Below are 18499 nucleotides of genomic sequence, written 5' to 3' on the forward strand. Positions count from 1 at the left end.
CACCCATCTCCCAAATAAATCACACACTGAGGTTTATTCTTAGGTATGAATGCCCATCCTTAGCTTGGCTTGTTTCTTGCCAGCTTTTCCAAAATTATCTCATCTGTCTTTTGCCTTGGGGCTTTTATTCTCTATTCTTGTATCCCTTTTCTTTCCTTCTTATCCTTGTCTGCCCATGGAGCTGGGTGGCTGGCCCCTGAAGTCCTCCTCCTCCCTCTCTCATGCCCCAATCCTTTTTTCACAGATTTCTCCGCATATTTATCCTTTCTGCCTGCTATCCCAGCCTGTTCCTCTCTTCTACCTGGATATTGGCCGTTCAGCTCTTTATTAGACTATCGGATGTTTTAGACAGGCACAGCAACAGAGCTTCACAGAGATAACAAATGGAACATAAACAAAAGTAATACACCTTAAAATAATATTCCCCAACACAGGGATATTCATAGTCCACCCTAGGGCCCTCTTTGTTACTTAGTCTCTCTGGGTCTATGGATTGTAGCATTATTATCCCTTACTTTATAATAGCTAATAGCCACTTACTTACAAGTAAATACATACCATGCTCCTCTTCTTGGCTCTGGGTTACCTCACTCAGGATAATTTTTTTCTATTTGCTTCTATTTGCCTCAAATTTTATGCATTTTTTAAAGCTGAATAATATTCCGTTGTATAAATGTATCACATTTTCTTTGTCCATTCTTTGGCTGAGGGACATCTAGGTTGTTTCCAGTTTCTAGTAAAATAAAGCTGCTATGAACATAGTGGAGCAAGTATCCTTGTGGTAGGATGGAGTAGCCTTTGGGTATATGCTCAAGAGTGGTATAGCTGGGTCTTGAGGTAGATCTATTCCCAGTTTTCTGAGAAACCATCATATTGATCTCCAAAATGGCTGTATAAGTTTGCACTCCTGTTAACAATGGAGGCACATTCCTTTCCTTCCACATCCTCTTCAGCATGAGCTGTCACTTATGTTTTTGATCTTAGCCATTCTGACAGGTATAAGATGAAATCTTAGGGTTGTTTTGATTTATATTTCCCTGATGGCTAAGGATGCTGATCATTTCTTTAAGTGCTTCTTGGCCATGTGAGATTCATCTTTTGTGAATTCTCTATTGAGATCTGCACCCCATTTTTTAGTTGGATTACTTGGTTTGTTAATGTCTAGTTTCTTGAGTTTTTTTTTATTTGGGATATTAGCCCTCTGTTGGGTGTGGGGTTGATGAAAAAATTTCCCCATTTTTGTAGGGTGCTATTTTATTCTGTTGACATTGTCCTTTGCCTTACAGAAGCTTTTCACTTACATGAAGTCCCATTTATTAATTGTCCATCTTAGTGTCTGTACTATTGGTAGTCTGTTAAGGAAGTTGTCTCCTGTGCCAATGCATTCAAGGCTATTACTTTCCCTTTTATCATCAGGTTCAGTGTATCTGGGTTTATGGTGATGTCTTTGATCCACTTGGACTTGAGTTTTGTGTAGGGTGATAGATACAGGTTTATTTGCATTCTTCTACATGCTGACATCCTGTTACATCAGCACCATTGTTGAAGATGCTTTCTTTTTCCCATTATATATTTCTGACTTATTTGTCAAAACTCAGGTGTCCATAGGTGTGTAGATTTATGTCTGGGTCTTCAGTTTGATTCCATTGATCCATGGGTCTGCTTTTATGCCAATATCAAGCGGGTTTTTCAAGCTATTTTTATTACTATAGCTCTATAATAGGACTTGAAGTCAGGAATGGTGATGCCTCTGGAAACTCCTTTATTGTACAGGATTGTTTAAGCTATCCTGGATTTTTTGTTTTTCCATATGAAGTGTTGAGTATTGTTCTTTCAAGGTCTGTAAAGAATTGTGTTGGCATTTTAATGGAGATTGCATTGAGTCTGTAGATTGCTTTAATAAAATTGCCATTTTTACTATGTTAATCTTACTGATCCATGAGCATGGGAAATCTTTCCATCTTCTATCTTCTTCGATTTCTTCAAAGGCTTGAAGTTATTGTCATACATGTCTTTTACTTGCATTGTTAGAGTTATCCCAAGATACTTTATATTATTTTTGGCTATTGTGAAGGATGTTGTTTCCCTGATTTCCTTCTCAGCTCATTTGTTGTTTGTATATAGGAGGGCTGCTGATTTTTTTTTGAGTTAATCTTGTATCCAGCCACTTTTTTGAAAGTATTTATGAGACCCTCTTCCTGCTAGATTGGCTAAAATTAGAAACACCAATGACAACTTATGCTGGAGAGGATGTGGAGAAAGGGGAACACTCCTCCACTGCTGGTGGGAGTGCAAACTCGTACAGCCATTTTGGAGATCAGTTCCTCAGGAAAATGGGAATTAGTTTACCACAGGACCTGGCAATCCCCCTCTTAGGCATATACCCAAATGATCCACATCCATGAAACAAAGACATGTGCTCAACTATGTTCATAGCAGCATTATTTGTAATAGAAAGAATCTGGAAGCAACCTAGATGCCCCTCAACTGAAGAATGGATAAAGAAGATGTGGCACATCTACACAATGGAATACTACTCTGGGGATAAAAAAAAAAATGGAATCTTGAAATTCACAGGCAAGTGGATGGAACTTGAAGAAACCATCCTGAATGAGGTAACCCATCACAAAAAGAGGAACATGGTATGTACTTGCTCATATATGGATTTTAGACCTAGAGCAAAGGATCACCAGCCAGAAGAACTAGAATACAAGGTGGATTCTAAGCGATTCATATAAGGCCCCTCACAGAAGGGGGAAGGGACAAGTTCTCCAGAGCACATGGGAAGTGGGGAGGGGCAGTGAGTGGAGAGGGAACTAGGAGAAAGAGAAGGGGAGGAGAGGAAAGCAGCTGGGACTAGACAGATTGAGTCAGGGGAGGAATAGAAGATGAGAGAGAGAGAGAGAGAGAGAGAGAGAGAGAGAGAGAGAGAGAGAGCATAAAAGAGGGAGTCATTATTGGTTTGAAGAGAAAACTGAGATTAAAGAAATGTCTAGAGACCCACAAGACTGACTCCAACTAACAATTTGAGCAACAGTGGAAAGGCTACCATAAATGACATTCCCTGATAATGAGATCATTAACTAACTTATCCACCATCATGGAGCCCTCATCTAGTACCTGTTGGAAACAGAAGCAGATTCCTACAACTAAACACTGATTCAAACTAGAACCCAGATTCAGAGAGAGAGGACAAGACCAGGGTGCAGAAACACATAGAGACAGCTGACCTGAACAGGCCCCCAGACTGATAGTTGGGAATCCAGCATGGGACTGACTCAGGCCCCCCTGAATATGGGTCTCAGCTAGAAGGACTGAGCAGTCTAAGGGACCGCAGACAGTGGAGCCAGGATGTATCCCTTGTGCACAAAAGGACCTTGCGGGCACATCCCCCATGGAGGGATACTGCCTTAACCTAGAGACAGGAGAGAAGTCCTAGTCCCTCCCTCAAATGACTTGATAGATTTAGATAACCCCTTCTGTATGGCATCATGCTACATGTGTGGGGGGGGATTGGAAGGGAGGGTAGTCAGGGTACATGTGAGGGGGGGAAAAAGGGAGGGAGGAAGGGAAGGAGAGGGAACTGTGATTGATATGTAAAATAAAAATAAATAATTAATTAAAAAAGAAGTTCCCTGGTAGAATTTTTGGGGTTGCTTCTATATAGTATTATGTCTGCAAATAGTAATAGCTTGACCTCTTGTTTTCCAATTTGTATCCCCTTGATCTCCTTTGGTTGTCTTATTCCTCTAGCTAGAACTTCAAATACTATATTGAAGAAATATGGAGAAAATGGACAGCCTTACCTTGTTCCTGATTTTAGTGGAATTTCTTTGAGTTTCTCTCCATTTGATTTGATGTTGGCTATAGGCTTTCTGAAAATTGCCTTTATTATGTTTAGGTATATTCCTTGTAACCCTGATTTCTCCAAGACTTTTATCATGAAGGGTGTTGGATTTTGTGAAAGGCTTTTTCTCAGCATGTAATGAGATAATCAAGTGCTTTTTTCTGTGATTGTTTATATGGTGGGTTACTTCGACAGATTCTCATATTTTGAACCATCGCTGCTTCTCTGGGATGAAGTGTACTTCAGCATGGTAGATGTTCTTTTTGATATGTTCTTGGATTCAGTTTGTGACTGTTTTATTGAGTATTTTTGCATCAACGTTCATGAGGGAAATTGGTGTATAATTCTCTTCCTTTGTTGAATCTTTGTGTGGTTTGGGTATCAGGATGACTTTAACCTCATAAAATGAATTGTATAATAATCCTTCTGTTTTTTGTTTTGTGGAAAAATTTGAGGTGTATTAGCTTATCTTTGAAAGACTTTTAATGACTGCTTCTATTTCCTTAAGGATTATAAGTCTATTTAAATTGTTCATCTGATCTTGATTTAACTTTGGTAAGTGGTATGTATCTATCAAGAAAACTGTCATTTCTTTTAGATTTTCCAATTTTGTGAAGTACATGTTTTTGAAGTATGACCTAATGATTCTTTGGATTTCCTTGGTGTCTATTGTTATGTCTCCCTTTTGTTTCTGATTTTGTTAATTTGAATGTTCTCTCTCTTTTAGGTTGCATAAAATTTGTCTATCTTGTTGATTTTCCAAAGAACCAACTCGTTTCATTGATTCTTTGTATTGTTCTCTTTGTTTCTATTTTATTGGTTTCATCCCTCAGTTTAATTCCTGCTGTCCACTCCTCTTTGGGTATGTCTGCTGCTTTTTATTCTAAAGCTTTCAGGTGCATTGTTAAGTTGCTAGTATGATAATTCTGCAATTTCTTTATAAAGGCACTTAGTGCCGTGAACTTTCCTCCTTGCACTGGTTTCATTGTATCCCATAAGTTTGTGTGTGCTGTGCATTCATTTTCATTGAATTCTAGGAAGTCTTTTATTTCTTTTCTTTCTTTCTTGACCCAGTAGTCATTTAGTAGAGAGTTGTTCAGTTTCCATGAATTTGTTGGCTTTCTGTTGTTTCTGTTTCTGTTGAAATCCAGTTTTAATCCATGATTGTTTGATACGAACGTTGCAGAGAGTTTTCTCAATTTTCTTCAATCTGTTAATACTTGCTCTGTGACTGAGTATGTGGTCAGTTTTAGAGAAGGTTCCATGAGGAGCTGAGAAAAAGGTGTTTTCTTTTGTGTTTAGGTAAAATTTCTATAGATATCTGTTAGCTCCATTATTTCTCTGTTTAGTGTTTGTTTGGATGACTTGTCCCTTGGTGGGCTTAGGGTATTGTAGTCAATGTATAAGGGTTGACATATTTAAGCTTTAGTAGTGTTTCCTTTATAAATGTGTGTACTGTTGTGCTTGGGGCATAGATGTTAATTGAAAAATCATCTTGTTTGATTTTCCTTTGGTGAGTATGAAGTGTCCTTTTTTTGTCTCTTTTGATTAACTTTGGTTTGAAGTCTATTTTGTTAGATATTAGAATGGCTATACCAGCTTGTTGCTTAGGTCTATTTTCTTAGAAAACCTTTTTCCATCCCTTTAAGGCAATATCTATCTTTAGTGTTGAGGTATCTTGCAATCAGCAGAAGGATGAATCCTGTTTTTGCATCCATCCTGTTAGTCTGTATCTTTTTATTGGGGAATTGAGTCCATTGATACTGAGAGATATCAATGATCAATGATTGTTAATCTCTGTTATGTTGCTATTGGTGGTGGTGGTGGTGGTGGGGTGTGTGTGTGTGTGTGTGTGTGTGTGTGTGTGTGTTTCCCATTGCTGTGTTTTGCTGTTGAGAGATTATTTATTGCCTGGTGTTTTGTTTTTGTTTTGTTTTTTTTTTTGTTTTTGTTTTTTGTTTTGTTTTTTTTGTTTTTTTTTTTTTTTTTTTGCAGGTGTCCTTCCCGTACCTTTTGTAGGGCTGGATGTATGGGTAGATATTGTTTGAGTTTTTATTGGAATATCTTGTTTTCTCCATCTATGGTTATTAGAAATTTTGCTGGGTATAGAATCTGGGTTGGCATCTGTGTTCTCTTATAGTCTGCAGGATATCTGTCCAGGCCCTCCTAGCTTTTAGAGTCTTCATTGAGATGATGGGTATAATTCTAAAAGGTTTACTTTTATTTGTATTTTCATATTTTTTGTTTTGCAGTTTTTAATATTCATTCTGTGTGTTTAGTGCTTTGATAACTAAGTGGTAAAGGGACTTTCTTTTCTGGTCCAAAGTATTTAGTGTTCTTTGAGCTTCTTATACCTTTATAGCCATGTCCTTCTTTAGGTTAGGAAAATTTTCTTTCTATAGGTGCTGATTTCTGAGTTTGCCTTTGTTGGATGGGTATTTTGTTCCTTGGTTTCTGTTTCCTCTCTGATCTTGTTGTCACAGTGGTCTGTGATTTAGTAAAGGGTCTCCACTCAAGTAGGGCGCTGGAGATCTGGCAGCCAGAGTGGCCTCTGGTCTATTTGGGGTCCTCTGGGGTCCTGGGTGGCAGTGTAGCCTCTGGGGATCTGAGTGCTGGGGGAGGGGCTTCTACTGGAGGTGTGGCTCATGACACACACTCAGGTCTGATACCACGTTTGGGGAGGCTGCACTGTTATCATCTCAGCCTGCTGGCCTGTTGTTCTAGCACCGTCCGACCTTCCTTCCACCCACCGCTTTCCTGACACCAAGGACTGTGGTTGTACATGAGCTTCAGGTCCTTAAAGCTTTTCATTTCTTTCTCTCATTATTTCACCCTTTTCCTTTTCACACGATGCTGAGGACTACACTCAGTGCCTTGTTCCTGCTAAGCGCATGGCTTACCACCTGCTTCTCTTTCCTCCCCTTTAATTATAGAACTTAAATTACTGTAGTATTTGTTTTTATTCACTGTTTTTCTTCTTGTTTAGGCTTTGGTTCATTTTGTGGTGGTGGGGATCAAATTCAAGCCTTTGAGCAAGCTTTACCAGCAAGCTGTATCCCAACCCCTTTGTTAAAAATCTGTTTGTACTGTTTTAAAATTTCTTTCTGTCTCCATGTAACATTTTTGTTGTTTGATCTAATTTGTGTTCAAAGCATCAAGAGCTGTCAACAACCCATGATTCCTCAAACTAGAGCCTATGACACCTGCTGCTGTTTCCTCAGCCTGGGTACCTAGAAGGAACTGTATATCTTTAAAGTAAATTACTAAGTTCTTTTATCTTTTATCAGTTATCCCTTAGAGATTTTACCCATTGTTGTAGCTATAGCCAGCAGCTTCAGACAGCTGACTATCAAGCTTGCATTTGGAACATTAATTTGTTACCCTTTGGATTTCTTTCGGCTGAGTGATTATTGCATTAGATCAAACATTTAGCTAGGAAACATAAAGGAGTTAGTTATTACAAATGCCTTTCATCCTGTCTGAAAAGTAACTCCTCACTTGAATGTTATTTCATTTTATTCATGTTTGACAGACTATGAAAGAATGCTCTAGAGAATAGTTGATAATTGATTATGTTTTACAGGATAAATAGCATTTTATTAGAAGAAGAAATTACGGATATTATCTTATTCAGGGGAAAGCTTAAAATGGTAAATGGTAGGAAATGACTCTGGGAAGTTAGCCTCCAATACTAGTACAAAGAATATTAGAATGGTGTATATTAGTAATGACTCCTAGCATGGAATAGATGACTAATAGTTATCTCTGAGCGGGGTAGAAGCGTTCACAGCAATTCTCACAGAGACTTAACTCTCATTCTGATTTTGTGTTGTGTTACTCCTTATTTGTCACAACTGTGTTTTGTCTGTGTGAACACTTACAGAAATACTTGAATGAAAAAAGGTTGAAAAATTCTTGAGTTAATCATTCCAAAGGAAAGAAAATGTTGAAAATGTGACTCTACTGAACTAAGTTATGTCAATAGATTTCCCCACCATCAATTAAGAAAGAATATAGTAAGTCTGAATTTCAAAAACAGTTGCCTGTAGATGTTCTCCCATCAGCTGTTCTGGGATAGAGCTCCCATGGTCCTGTGTAAGAGCTTCTTTATTTACACATTTGAGAGCTAGAGATTAAACATGGGGCCATGTGCTTGCCCACTAAGTAATTCCCTCGGTACTCTTTATTATTTCTTTAAGAAGTAAAAATCACTCCATCAAGTTAGTGACATATCTTGGATACTTCCAATGGCATTTGATAAAACAAGCTTTCATTAATTAGATTAGTGCTCCACACACCATTAGGATTGTAACTCAAATAAAAGACTCAAAGACTCATATTGGGGTTCAAGATTCAAGCTGAATATCAGAAAAATCAAAGCAGCCAGCCACTAGCTTTCACCTCTACCTCAGACTGAATGGGCTGATCCTGTCTCCTCAAGTTCTCACCAAGCCTCAGACTGTAACCTCTCCTCAGTGTGGCTGGAGAATGAATGCCTCTCTGAGACCTTGCTTCTGTCTTATATACTTCCCTAATGTTGGGGTTAAATTTGTGATCTGTAATTCTGTTTTAGACTGATTCACTCTTGTGTAGATCTGGGTAGCCTTGGACTCATAGAGATCCATTTACCTATTAATCCTGAGTCCTAGGATTAAAAGTGTGTACCACCACCTCCTATCTTCTGGCTGCTGGGATTAAAGGTGTGTGCCTGGCTTCTATAGCTTGGGCTGACTTTGCTTTCTGAGTCCTCAGTCAAGCTTTAATAAATCATAAACAGTGTATCACCACAAGAGTCATTCAGTTGTTTCAATTTTGTTTTTCTAGCTTTGTGTAAGAACCAGGATTGCCTTTAAGATAGTAATAAAGCAGATTTATTTTGTTGGGCTTACAGCTACTCAGTATCTGTTTTTCAAAAAAGCAAACACAATGCATCAACTAACTGAAAAATTCAAAATACGAACCCCTAAAGGATCTCACAAAACTTTACCAAATAAAGATTAATCTCAGGCCTTTCACACCTTTTTCTGTGATGGAGAAAGGCCACTTACCATAAGAGTGCTCTGCCCATTCCTATGACTTGTTCTTGCTGTCTTCCTTGGCCTTTGAATACTACCAGATATCTCTGTGCACTTGTATTGCTCCTTCTTACAACTATGGACAGCAGCTTTGAGCCTCTCTGCTAAAGATCTAGGGGTTATTAATATTTTGGTCCATTTTAAATCTGTATAACTTGTTAATTAATACTTGACTTACATTTATTTTCTTCATTACAACAGATGTGCTCCTATTTTAAAGTCAAAACGTCAAACATTCAGATAGTATAGAATTTAGTAAGTATATTTGGAAAGCTAAAAGTACTGTAGAATTTAGCCAAATATTATTAGTCACTATTGGTAATATATTTTATATAATTATAACACATTTAATATGTTCAGAGATGGCTGGGCATGATACAGTTTTAATCCCAGCATTCGGGAGACAGAAGCAGACAGATATCTAAATTTGAGGTTAGCCCAGTCTGCATAGTGAGTTCCAGGACAGCCAGGACCATGTCTCTAAAATTAAAACAATACCAGAAATAAAATATTCAGAGGCTTTTTACATTATGTAAACTGAGTTGGCATTAGATGATCTTAAAGCATTGTTTTACTATGTCTTTTAAATAATTTTTTCGTTACTTTTGAGATTTTCATGTGTGGATATGATAAAATACAATTATTTGTGTTCCCCTTTCTCCCCTCCCGCTCCCCTCTCAACAAGGACCTCTCCCACGAAGAAAGGGGGCAGGTGCACACCATGGTAGAAGCCAGGACTCGTGTGTGGGTTAGTTTTCTCTTTCTACCATGTAGGTCTTAGTTATTGAATTCAAAATGTCTTTGCCTGCTAGGCCCTTTCACTAGACCCTGTGTTCTGTCATCTTAAAGGTATTCAAATTGCAAATTTTGAAAAAAAAAGTGGCCTGTTTAATTTGACAAATTTACTTTCTGTGGTGTAAAAGACCAGTTTCATGATATTCTGGTATTTATTGATATATACAAACAAAATTATTATATTATTTCAAGAGGGTTTAACAGATGGGATCTTTCTTAATTCTTTTTAATGTTTGCTGTACTATATTCAGATTATTAGATATAGTCAGAGCAGTATTAGTGTATATAAGAAGACCTAAAAAGTCCAAGTCCTAGTTAGTAGAAACATCATATACATACATACACACACACACACAAATTTTACTGGCACTTCATTTATACATTTCATAAATTATTTTAAGTATAAAATATTACAATATATAAGACAGGGATGTTTTACTTAGTCATTGTTAAAATTTAGAAATTTAGAATTTTATGTTTGTATTAATGAGGTGTTCTTTCTCTAACCAGGAGAAAGCACCCGCCATCTCCCTCCTGTGAAAGCCCCTCTTCAAGCAAAGAAGAAAATAACGAAACATTGTTTTCTTTGTGGAAAGAAAACAGGACTGGCCACTAGCTTCGAATGCAGGCAGGTGGTCCCTGGAGAAGCTGAGAGGCTTTTTCTATGGGGACTTAGCATGGGAGTTATGCAAAATAAAACAATGTTTAAATGGCATTTATAATATCAAGATGATGTCCTACCAGAAATCCTGAGATGAATTCTTAATTGTCCAGAGAGAGAGAGAGAGAGAGAGAGAGAGAGAGAGAGAGAGGAGAGAGAGGAAAGAGAGCTCCTAAGTAGAGACTCCACTGTCATTGAAAGAGGACATTTCAGCCAAGTGATTTGTTTGAATAATGCTTGAAAGAGCCCCTCCTTCTAGATTCTATTTTAAGTTCAACAAAATTGAACCAAAATTGACAATTCACTATATATTTTAACATTTGGTACAGTTATTTCAAAATATATGGATATATATTCTTAAATAGTTTTTTCTTTTCACAAGTGTATCTTTGATTAGCATTGATATCTTTCATTGATTATTTTTCTCTTTTTTATTAATTTATTTTTTACTTTCCAGTTCCAGTTCCCCCTCCCTCCTGTCCTCCTGCTCCCTCCCCCACTTCCATCTGCTCCTGGGAGAGGGTAAGGCCTCCCCTAGGAAGTCTACTAAGTCTGTTCCATCAGATATCTTCTCTTAGTGTGAGGACAAACATTCAAAGAATTGTGGCCTTTTAGAGTACATTTTGCTCACATTAAAAATAACTTTAAAAAATCTGGAATGTGTTTGCAGGTTTAATTTGTTTCATGAGACAGAGTCTCATCATGTAACTCTGGCTGGCCTAGATCTTGCTATGTATACCAGGCTGGCCTTGAATTCACAAAGATCTGCTTGCTTCTGCCTCTGCCTCCTGCTGAGGTTCAAAGCATACACTGCCATGTCCAGTCATAATTGCTATTTTTACATGGCCTAATTTTCTAATGAGACTTAATTTCTTAGGATTCAAATTTACTAAGTGTAAGAGATATGGTGGACATGTTACCAGCTTTCAGTTTTTACTTCAAAAAGATACATAGCTGTCATTCAGTCATGGTGTTCTTATGGCAATGCTTTTGCTGACTACCTGAAGTCACACACTTCTTCCTAAAGAGATGAGCCCTCTGTGAAAATCTGACACTCACATACACTTTTTTGTGCTTTAGATGTGGAAACAACTTCTGTGCATCTCATCGTTATGCAGAAACTCATGGCTGCACCTATGACTACAAGAGTGCAGGGAGGAGATACTTGCAGGAGGCAAACCCTGTGGTTAATGCACCAAAACTTCCCAAAATCTAACTCTTCTCTGCGCTTTACTGCTCTGCCTGAGGAATCCTATTATATTGACAGAAGAAATATTGTTTAGACTGCATTATTTTTGTTCGACTCCAAAAGATTTGCCAAATAACAAGAGCACACAGTGCATACTGTTGGAGAATGAAAATGCCTATTGTATTGATGTCTTTATTCTTTGGTGAATCAAAAGTTTTAAAAGTAGTTTTAAAAACTTTACACTATAATGATTTAGTTTTGTTATTGCATGTCTGTGTTAAGTATTTTATATTTGAGATTGGAATTATTTATTAGACAAATCTTCAAAAGATGCACTTTAGGAAGTTACCATTGGCTGTGAACCAGGCTTCCATGTTGTACAGAAATGAGTGGTTCTGTAATGGCTCTATTCAAACTGAGCACATTTTGCTCTTTTTTCTTTCTTTTCTTGTGGGGATGGGGTACTTGGGATTTTTTTTTCTTTTTATAAATCCCACGTGTGAAAGTTTATGAGGTTTACTAACAAGTTCTTTTTTTAAAGAACATTTGTTTTTTCCAGTGTGATTTTTAACACATATATTTCTTCCATATTCAGATTGGCATTCATATATGTATCCATTCTGTAGAACACATCATGTTAATATAGTATACATTTCTTAAAATACTACTTTTTAAATGGTAGTTTTAAAATAACAGTGTCTTGTTGCCATTGAAAACAGAAACCAACTTTTTACTTTTCAAAAATGGCTATATATATTTTTAAAAGTCTCACAAACTCGGTTTATTTTTCTTACATATTGAGTGCTTTTACAGGGAAAAATATTCAAATAAATATTCAACTTCAAAATGACTTTATTTGATTATTTACAATACAATTTCTTTCATAAAAGACTTAGGTAAATCAGTGACTTATACTTGGGGAAAATGACTGGCAGTATAAAAGGATTATTTTAAGGTCTAAGGGCCATGTTCCTTATGTGTAACAATTTTTCATTCAGGACTCTGGAAGGTCACAGAAGCTTATTGATGCCAGACAGCAGCTGTTAGACAGCCAGCTAGTGGCTGTGCCTCTGACCTCTGTAAGAGATTCTAGGAGGCTGTGTTGGTATATCATAGACCACTTATTCCAGTAAGCATTGCCTGGAAAACTCCTGATACTCTTCCCTTATTTCTTGTGACAGACTGAATGTTGATGGACAAGATGCTGTCAGACCTACAGTAAAGTACATTTGTAAAAGAGAATGGTTTAGAAAATGTAATAGAGGAGCCTTGAAATCAAATGTGGAAGGCATGCTGTTGGGTTTGTTTTGGTTTTTGAGATAGGGTCTCACACTGTATCCCAGGCAGGCCTTTGAATTCGCAACAGCCTCTAAACCTCAGTCTCTTGTACTAGGTGTAGTTGATTGTTTTACTCCTTTTACTTTTTGGGGGCCCGCCATGCAGCTCCCAAATAAGTACATGGAGCCTTATTCTTATGAGTGTCCAGCTCTAGCTTGGCTTGTTTCTAGCCATCTTTTTTTTAAATTATCCCACCCACCTTTTGCCCCTGGGGCTTTTATCTTTCTCTATTCTCCAGTTCCCTTCTTCCTCTGAGGTTTGCTGTGTAGCTGTGTGGCTGTGTGGCTGTGTGGCTGTGTGGCTGTGTGCCTGGTGGCTGTGTGCCTGGGTGGCTATGTCGCTGTGTGGCTGTGTGGCTGGGTGTCTGGCTCCTGATGTCTTGCTCCTCTTTCGAGCTACTGCTTCTTCTGTTTATCTTCTCTGCCTGGAAGTCCCACCCATTTCCTTCTCCTGCCAAACTATTGGACATTGAGCTCTTTATTAAACCAATCAGGTGTTTTAGGCAGTCAAAGTAACACAGCTTTGCAGAGTTAAACAAATGCAATATAAAAGAATGTAGTACATCGGCATCACTAAACAAATATTCCACAGCATAAACTGATATAACCCATCTTCACCTAATATTCCGCAACAGCTAGGATTATAGGCTTGAGCAATCACTCTGCTGACATGCTCTGTGTGTGGTACATACTTATGAGTGTGTGCATGTACTCAAAGGTGACCTGGACCAGTAGACCATTCTTTAGTGACAGGGTCCTAAGTGAGATGGGTAGGAGATGAGAAGATGGGAAATCTGGGGTCAGGAGATCTTATGCCAAGTGTACAGTATCTTAGATACTGTTTCCAGAGGAGAAATGGCACCAAGTCAGTGGAAACTATCATATAATGGGACATAGTCAGCAGGAAGCCGGTCAGTCAAGCAATGTTGAACAAAAGAGAACACAAGAGAACACAGATTATCCCAAGTACATCACAGACTGAGCACATGATTACTCCAGTCTCTTTCAGGGGTGGGAGAACCTAGTTCCTAGGAACCAAAACCAGCCCGACTGGACCTTGCCAAGTCTACTCCTGGGCAAGGACACAGAACTAGGTTCCCTTTCACTGGGGCCTCTGTGAAAGCCTTAGATCCCTGATAGTCAGGTGTCTTTCTCTGATATATCACTCTCCACCTTATTGCTTTGAGACAGGGTTTTGCCATTTGGGTTGGCTGGTTGGCCAGCTCCAAGGATCTGCCTGTCTCTGCTCCCTGCAACCCTCTCTGTGCTGCGGTTACAGGCACATGTAATCATGCCTAGCTTTTCACACTGATGCTGGGCATTTGGCTCAGTTCCTCATGCTCACTTGCAATTCAAGCACTCTTAATCATGGAGCCATCTTTCTAGGCACTGAAATGCATGTTCCTAAAGAGGAATAAAGTTTAAAGGCAAATAATTTCACCTATCAATGAATAATTCTCTTCTTCCTTTAACAAGTAATAAATGTGATGTAGGAATATAAAAATTAAACCTCATTATGTCCGGCCACTGAAAAATGAAACAAAGCATATTATTCTTTAAATATGAATAGCTAGGGTAAGCTGGATATATGCTTTATGTACGTTTAACTCATAATTATTAGTAGAAATGTCTTGTTTTAATTTTTATGACTGCTTTTGGTCAAGGTTGCATCAATTTTTGTCTGATACTGGGGATGAAACATGTAGCTTAAGCAAGCACCCTGACATTGAGCCACACTCACAGCCCACAGTTGAGTTACTTTGCTAGTTTCTGGGTCACTTAGAGATGAAGTATTTTAGTTCAAAAAATATTGAGAGGGATTTCAGAGACTTCAGACCAGTCTTCGTTTCAGTGATGGGGAGTGTGCACTGGATAACAACCTTGGCTACAGCCTTGAATAAATATACTTCTGTATCACAACCTATATAACTATCAAATGCTTTTAAATTGCAATCCATTTTATATTCAGTTTTTAATTTGTAAAAGCAGCGCACATTTGGTTTAACAGCACTGAAAGTCTTTGTATTTGTTTTGTTTTGATTTTCAGACATGATCTTCCTCTGTAGCTCAAGTTGACCTGAAACTCACAATGTAGCTCTGGCTGGCTTCAAACTTGTGATGGTTCCTGCCTCAACTTCCCAATATTTTAAACTTTTAACTATGTAAAATATTTCAAGTAACATTTAGGGCCCAGGATGTAGCTCAGGTGGTGGACTGTTTACCTAGCATGCACAGAGCCACATAACTGATGGGATGCTGCAACCCTAGCACTGGAGGAGTAGGTCAGAGTTCACCCACATCCTTGGCTTACATAGTCAGAGACGAACATGGTTCCATGAATCTGAATTTATAAAACAACAAATAGTTATATTTAGTGCAATTAATCACTTAGCCATAGGAAGTTAACATGCTTATATGTTTTTATATTAGTACTTCTGAAGTGATTTAATTGTAAAATAGAGATAGGATTTTATCTTAGGACTAACATGGTTTTAAGCCACCATGATAATCAGATTTTGTATCCAGAAGCACTCTTATAGTGTGTCCTCTGTATCCCTCTTGAAACTTGAGGTGCTTTTAGGATAATGTTTATGGGAAACATTCTAAAATAATTAATTTCAATGTCTGTCAGAAAAATAAAAGTACAAAGGTAAAAGCATGTTTATTCAAACTTTTAAAGAGCAGAGTGATCACTTACAAGTGGCCAGGACACACATAATAAAAATCACAGATCTGAATGACCAAAGTTTAGGAAATGCAGGTATGGTATTTTAACTTTCCTCTAAAATCATGTCAAATCTCTGAAATTTCTAATGAATGTGATAGATACAGTTTTTAGAAAAAATTAGAAAGGTCAAAAAGAAAACTCTTCAGTGTCTTTTAATACAGACACTAGTTCAAGCAAAATTTGTACCCTGAACATGATCTGATTTAATCACAATTACTTCTTTACTCCTCATGAAACTATGCTGGGGTTTAAGGCATCAATATGAATTTGGGGAAGATAGATGAATTCACTCCACAATGTTCCACTGTTGGCCCCACAAAATTCATATTCATATTCTTATGTGAAAATTGTAAGTGAAAAATTCTATCGTAACAGTCCCACAGTCTTAATTTGTTTCATGAGATTTCGATATCCCAGTCTTATTTAAATACCATCTAAATCAGGTCTAGGAAAGACTGAGTCTGATTCAGCCTGAAGCAGAATTCCTTTCCAGCTGTAAACCTGCCTGTCAAATCCAACAGTGGTCAGTCATGGGATTGACATCACTGCTGCAAAAAGGAAAACCCAGCAAGAGATGGCGGTTTCCTAAAGCAATCCCAAACCTACAAGGCAAATCCCATTAGATTTTAATGCTCAAGAAATACTTTTTTTTTTATCAGATGCGTTTTCCAGGCCACCAAGCAATTGTAACCCTTATTGAAGTACATCCTGGTATTTTCCTGGACAGTGGTATAATGGCCTCTCTGGCAGGGAAATACCTGGTCTTGGAAATGGAAAAATCCTAAGTCCCGAACCCTGAGCACATTGGCGAAATGAACTTCCTTGCTAACTTTGAATCACAGTTTGGAGACTTTTACAGTACTAACATGGAACCCAGGGCCTTGAGCATGCTGGGCAAGGAGCACCACTCAGCTACACCACAGCTCTTTGCCTATTTTTGGAGAGTTTCACTGAGCACCCCAAGCCTGGTGTCCTCAATCCTACTTCAGCTTTCCAAACACTAGGGTCATGAGCATGCTCAATGCTCCCTTGGGTATATCAAGTAATATCAATAGGATTTATGTATTCTGTGCACAATGCTGGATGCATTGCCTCACCTGGACTTTAGAACTGTTATCCTAGGGATTATTGATAGCCAGTTTTTAGTGGATGTTTTAAGAATACTGTAGCAACCAAGCTGTTCCTTGAGCTGAATTACTACATTGTGGTAAGCACCAGTTGTCTGAGTTGCTTCATTTTGATTGAAAGAGGTGGAGAAGAAGGATGTGACATCTTGATTGGGCAAGTAAATAATCACCAGAGGTTGCACATACAGAATTTATTGAAAAAAAAAAAAAACAGCTTCACAGCACTGTCATAAGGCATAGCCTGGTAAGTTATTCATGCTTATCTGTGAACTTAACATATCAGATGCACATGCGCACAACTCTCATTAACCACCTTAGGAACATGAGGCATGGGTAGGTGTGGTGGCTATTATAAGTACTTGATAGCAGGGCCTATCAGATTCATTCAATTGCTTATTCGGTGCATCTCATATACAAATGACTGCAGTGAGATGTGGGGATATAGTGGTAAAATAGACCAGCAGAGTTTGACTAGCTAACGCTAACCGGCCATTACAGTAATTTTCATAATCTAAAGGCAAAATGGGTGGAGCTGTGCAGTGAGCAGCAAACTTCAGGGCTCTTTTCAGTTGAAACTTCTCAAATAAGAATTACCTAGGAAAAAAGAGGTAACAGGGAAGAAACAGGATAAAAACATACTTTCAAAAGGATTTTTATTTTAACTAGGCAGTGGTTAAGGCACACACCTTTAACCCAGCACCCAGGAGGCAGAAAACAGGCAGATCTCTGATTTAGAAGCCAGTTTCAGGATAGCCAGAGCTACACAGAGAAACTTGGCTCAAAAACCAAACAACAACAAAAAGAGGATCCCCCCTCCCCCCGAGGTAGACTTCACCTCTCTGACGACAGAGTCTTGCCGAGTGACATTTCCCTGATCAGAATGCTATTAAAAGAGAATCTGGAAGTTATTATTTTTTTTTTGCTTTTCTATTTAAGTAGCTTTAGAAACTGACACTGTTGTTTAGCTACAGAATTTTCTCTAGGGATTAGATTTCAAGAAAGAAGACTGTAGTTTGTACAAGGTTAGGTATGTATTTATGTATGTATGTATGTATGTATGTATGTATGTATGTATGTATGTATACTCCTTCCAATGAAGAGAGTACAGCAGACTAGATGGTGCACAAAGTGCATTCCAGTCTTCTAAGAAGGAAATGAAAGTTGGATGTGCTGTTGCAAACTTGTATTCTCAGCTACTCAGGAGGCTGAGGCAGGAGAATCATTTTTTGGTGATGAGGGAAGAGAGACACAGGTTTGTGTGGGCAACCTCAACCATTATCTCTAAGGGACCTCAACAAAGACACACCAGGGTTTGATGAAGAAAAGAATTTTAGGAATAGCCAGTTTGAAGCAGAGTAGGGAATTAAAGTATTTTAATATAGGCTTAATCATGAAATTTAGGGAAAAGACCCCAAGGAGAAAGAGAAAATAGGGTATATACAGCATGGGTGTTGGCTTATCTAAGTAAGGGTTGCAGAAATTAAGAAATAGTGAAGTGTTGGAGGGACAGTGGCAACTGACTTTGCATGACACGTATACTACTTTGGTATCAAGTTATTTCTCAAAAGGTTGCTAAGAAACTTTTTATCTTTTGATAAGTGAGGGGACGTGGTTGAATGAGATTTGATAAAATGGGGTAAAAACCAGTAAATTCTTGGGTTGCACAGGCTTTAGTGCTTGTCTTGTTATGAGCACTCTTTCCCACCAGCCTGGCTCCATCTTGGTTAACTCTGTCTTAAT

At 38.1% G+C, this 18499-nt stretch overlaps 1 protein-coding gene across 6 annotated transcripts in view; it reads left to right on the forward strand.

Annotated features, from left to right (window-relative positions):
* The window catches only part of Zfand4 (zinc finger AN1-type containing 4), a 52541-nt gene extending 40124 nt beyond the window's left edge, over positions 1-12417 (forward strand). For 3 of the 6 annotated variants that reach the window (XM_051203647.1, XM_051203650.1, XM_051203653.1), the window contains 2 exons: positions 10228-10345; positions 11459-12417. In XM_051203647.1, coding sequence (XP_051059604.1) covers positions 10228-10345; positions 11459-11594 — 254 coding nt within the window. In that variant the 3' untranslated portion in view covers positions 11595-12417. Of the gene's footprint in view, positions 1-10227; positions 10346-11458 lie in introns of those variants that run through there. The other 3 variants (XM_051203648.1, XM_051203652.1, XM_051203651.1) reach the window with 3 other exon arrangements.
* The last annotated feature ends 6082 nt before the right edge of the window (positions 12418-18499 follow it).

Source organism: Phodopus roborovskii, unplaced genomic scaffold (assembly GCF_943737965.1).
Source record: "Phodopus roborovskii unplaced genomic scaffold, PHOROB, whole genome shotgun sequence".
Lineage (NCBI taxonomy): Eukaryota > Metazoa > Chordata > Mammalia > Rodentia > Cricetidae > Phodopus > Phodopus roborovskii.